At 37.2% G+C, this 3,137-nt stretch overlaps 1 protein-coding gene across 1 annotated transcript; it reads right to left on the reverse strand.

Moving 5' to 3' along the window:
• Nucleotides 1-1,015: 1,015 nt before the first annotated feature.
• On the reverse strand, nt 1,016-2,749 carry LOC117185414 (uncharacterized). Its single transcript, XM_033385670.1, has 2 exons — nt 1,347-2,749; nt 1,016-1,269 (listed from the first exon to the last, which is right to left on the reverse strand). The coding sequence occupies exons 1-2, from the start codon at nt 2,418-2,420 to the stop codon at nt 1,261-1,263; spliced, it is 1,083 nt and encodes a 360-aa protein (XP_033241561.1). The 5' UTR covers nt 2,421-2,749; the 3' UTR covers nt 1,016-1,260.
• Nucleotides 2,750-3,137: the final 388 nt, after the last annotated feature.

Raw genomic sequence — 3,137 nt, forward strand, 5'->3', positions numbered from 1 at the left:
AAAAGTGTAAAAATTGTGTTCCCTTCTAATCTCTCTAAGCAGTCGTCTATTAGTGGCAATGGATATCCATCACGAATGCAAATCTTATTAAGCTGTTTGTAATCTACACACATTCTTTTTTCCCCTGATTTTTTCTTAACTAATACTATTGCAGAGCTGTAAGGCGATTTACTTTCTCTTATGAAGCCTTTTTTCAATAGTTCATCTATTTGGGTATCTACTTCTTTCTTCTCCTGATATGAAAGTCTTCTCGGAACAGTGCGTACAGGTTCTTCTGATTTAAGTTTGAGGTTCATTTCATAGTTATGTTGAATTGCTGGAATGTTAGTTAAGTCTGAATAGTTAAGTTTTATCAATTCCATGAATTTACTACGTTCTTTATCAGTTCGCTTTGGGTCGATATTATAGCTGTCCTCTTCTTTTGTTATTTCAATACTATATATATACGGTATATCTAAGTTGGTTCTTTCTAATGATTCACTTGCCATATGCTTTTGCTCGTTATCTTTCAATAAAAGGTCAATGTTATTACAATTCAATTGGACACTAATCTTATTCTCATAATTTTCATCCTTCAATAATCCATTATTATTGATATCTGATAACATCATCTCACTGTCTCTATTTGTCAATACTACATTTTCAATTTGGTCGCTCTCAATGTTCACTAATACTCTATTTTCATCTAAGTCACTGTTCACTAATACTCTATTTTCATCTAAGTCACTGTTCACTAATATTCTATTTTCATCTAAGTCACTGTTCACTAATACTCTATTTTCATCTAAGTCACTGTTCACTAATACTCTATTTTCATCTAAGTCACTGTTCACTAATACTCTATTTTCATCTAAGTCACTGTTCACTAATACTCTATTTTCATCTAAGTCACTGTTCACTAATACTCTATTTTCATCTAAGCCACTGTTCACTAATACTCTATTTTCATCTAAGTCATTGTTCACTAATACTCTATTTTCATCTAAGTCACTGTTCACTAATACTCTATTTTCAATTTCATTTTCAAAAATTAATTTTATTCCATAATTTTCAAGGAAACTGCGCCCCAGAAGGACATTATACGAAATATAGTTGTTTGGTACAACGAAAAATATTAGTTCTTTTTCAATGTTATGAAAAACTAAATTGACAATTATTTTTCCAAAAATGCTTATTCTCGAACCGTTAACTCCAAAATACTCTGTCGGTCTTAGTACACCATCAAAATTTTCATAAGGTATCGCCGAGCGCTGCATCAAATTAATAGCGCTACCGGTGTCCAACATGCCAGAAAGAAATTTAATTTGATACCTGCGTTTTATATCAGTGTAAAAATATACCCCTACCTGATTAACAATAGGAACAAAAATATTGTTCTCCTCTCTGTCGTCCATCGGCGGGTTGCTGGCTGTACCCACGGATCGCTGGGCTGACATAGGCTTCTGTTGGCAATCCTTCACCTGGTGCTGCATGGATCCACACTGGAAACACGATCCCTTCTCCCGCTTAGGTGCGGGACACGATGAAGCATAATGGCCATGTGCTGAACAATTATAGCAGCGCGCCTGGCTCCGGTCATTTCCGGAAGCAGTCATCCCAGTGCGCCTAAAATTCGTCTGGGTACTCTTCCTCAAAGCCTCGTATTGTCGAGCTAGCTCCTTAAGTTTTCCGATGGTCGACGCTGAATACAATAAGGCGATACTGGAAGATCGATCACGAAAACCATCAATGATGAACTGCACTGTCAATTTCTCTTCGATGTCGGCACGCATAGCAATTTCTTCCATGCGAAGAATATATCCCATTACGGAGTTTTTCTCCGGGTTGAAAAAGGTTTCCTTCAACAGGAGTACCACGTCGGCAGTTGAATTGCTGCGGCCAAAAGTTTTTAGGAAGTTTCCTTTAAACTCGTCGTAAGTCTTTGATTTGTCGACACGCATGAACAAGTCCGCCTCTGTTCCCGCCTTCATCAACATGCGCACACAACGAAGCTTAAAATTGCTGCTTTCGTTCACGCCTCCGCAAATCCGTTCAAAATTCAAGACCCATTCAGAGGCTTCATCATTTTCACTGGCAGAAAAAGGGGCAATCAGTTGCTTGACCATTCGGATGTCATCGGTCACATGGTTGTCCATTACCATTAAGGCAGCCAGTTTCTTCTTTTTCTCAGCAACCCTTATTGCGGCGTCAAGTAATTCTTCTTCTTTCATATCGTCGATCTGCTCATTTTCAGACACTTTCTCCTCCGATTCAATATCCGATTTATTCACCAGACTTTCAGAAACTTCATCCATTCCACCACTTATGGCAAGCTTGCGAAGTTGCCTTAGTGTTGCGCTGGCTGGAAAAATGATCTCTTTCTCCAGCAACCACTCTACAATTTTTTCTTTGTCAATGTTTGCCATGGTTTCCTCAGCCATTTATAAAATGTGGAAAATACTCGTTGTCGGGGATGCCAGTAGACAAATACTTATGTAGGCAGATTCTTTAAAGGGCTACTATCCCACTTCTGAAGTTATTGGCGCAGAAAGTACACGGATGTTTCGTACTTTTTATGATTTTATTTTACTTAATTCTTTACCAACCACTCTGTCCTGTTGATACCGCAAAAGTGCTCATTGAATCCAGCTCCGATCTCTGGTTCTATTCCGATCTAGTTCTCGCATAGTTCTAGTTCGCAGAACTAGAACTATCGGATGATTATTCATATCGATACTTATTCGGATACTTACGATATTTCGTACAACGTTAATAGTAAATACAATTGTAGATTAACACTAATAATTATAAGCTAGCAGCAAGGTAAATACAAATGTAGGGTTATAATACTAAAACAACCTAACAATTTCATTTTACATGGCGACCGTGACAGGACTCGATATGTCCTACGCGATGGATCAATCTAAGGATTGAGAAAAAAAAAGAGAGAAATTTTTTCAAAAAAAGTGTTAAAATTTTGAAAGACAAAGAATGGCCGAAAAAAAAAAAATATAATAATATGTGATTTAGTTTTAAAAAATCGGACCAAGTCAAAAGAAAATTGATGAATTGGAAAAACTATTGAAACAGTGTTGTCCCCAGTGCCAGTGCCAAGAAAAAAAAACCCAGCAGAAAACCAAACCAGCCGTTTCGCCAGA

Source organism: Drosophila pseudoobscura, unplaced genomic scaffold, assembly GCF_009870125.1.
Source record: "Drosophila pseudoobscura strain MV-25-SWS-2005 unplaced genomic scaffold, UCI_Dpse_MV25 Unplacedtig00000018, whole genome shotgun sequence".
Taxonomy (NCBI): domain Eukaryota; kingdom Metazoa; phylum Arthropoda; class Insecta; order Diptera; family Drosophilidae; genus Drosophila; species Drosophila pseudoobscura.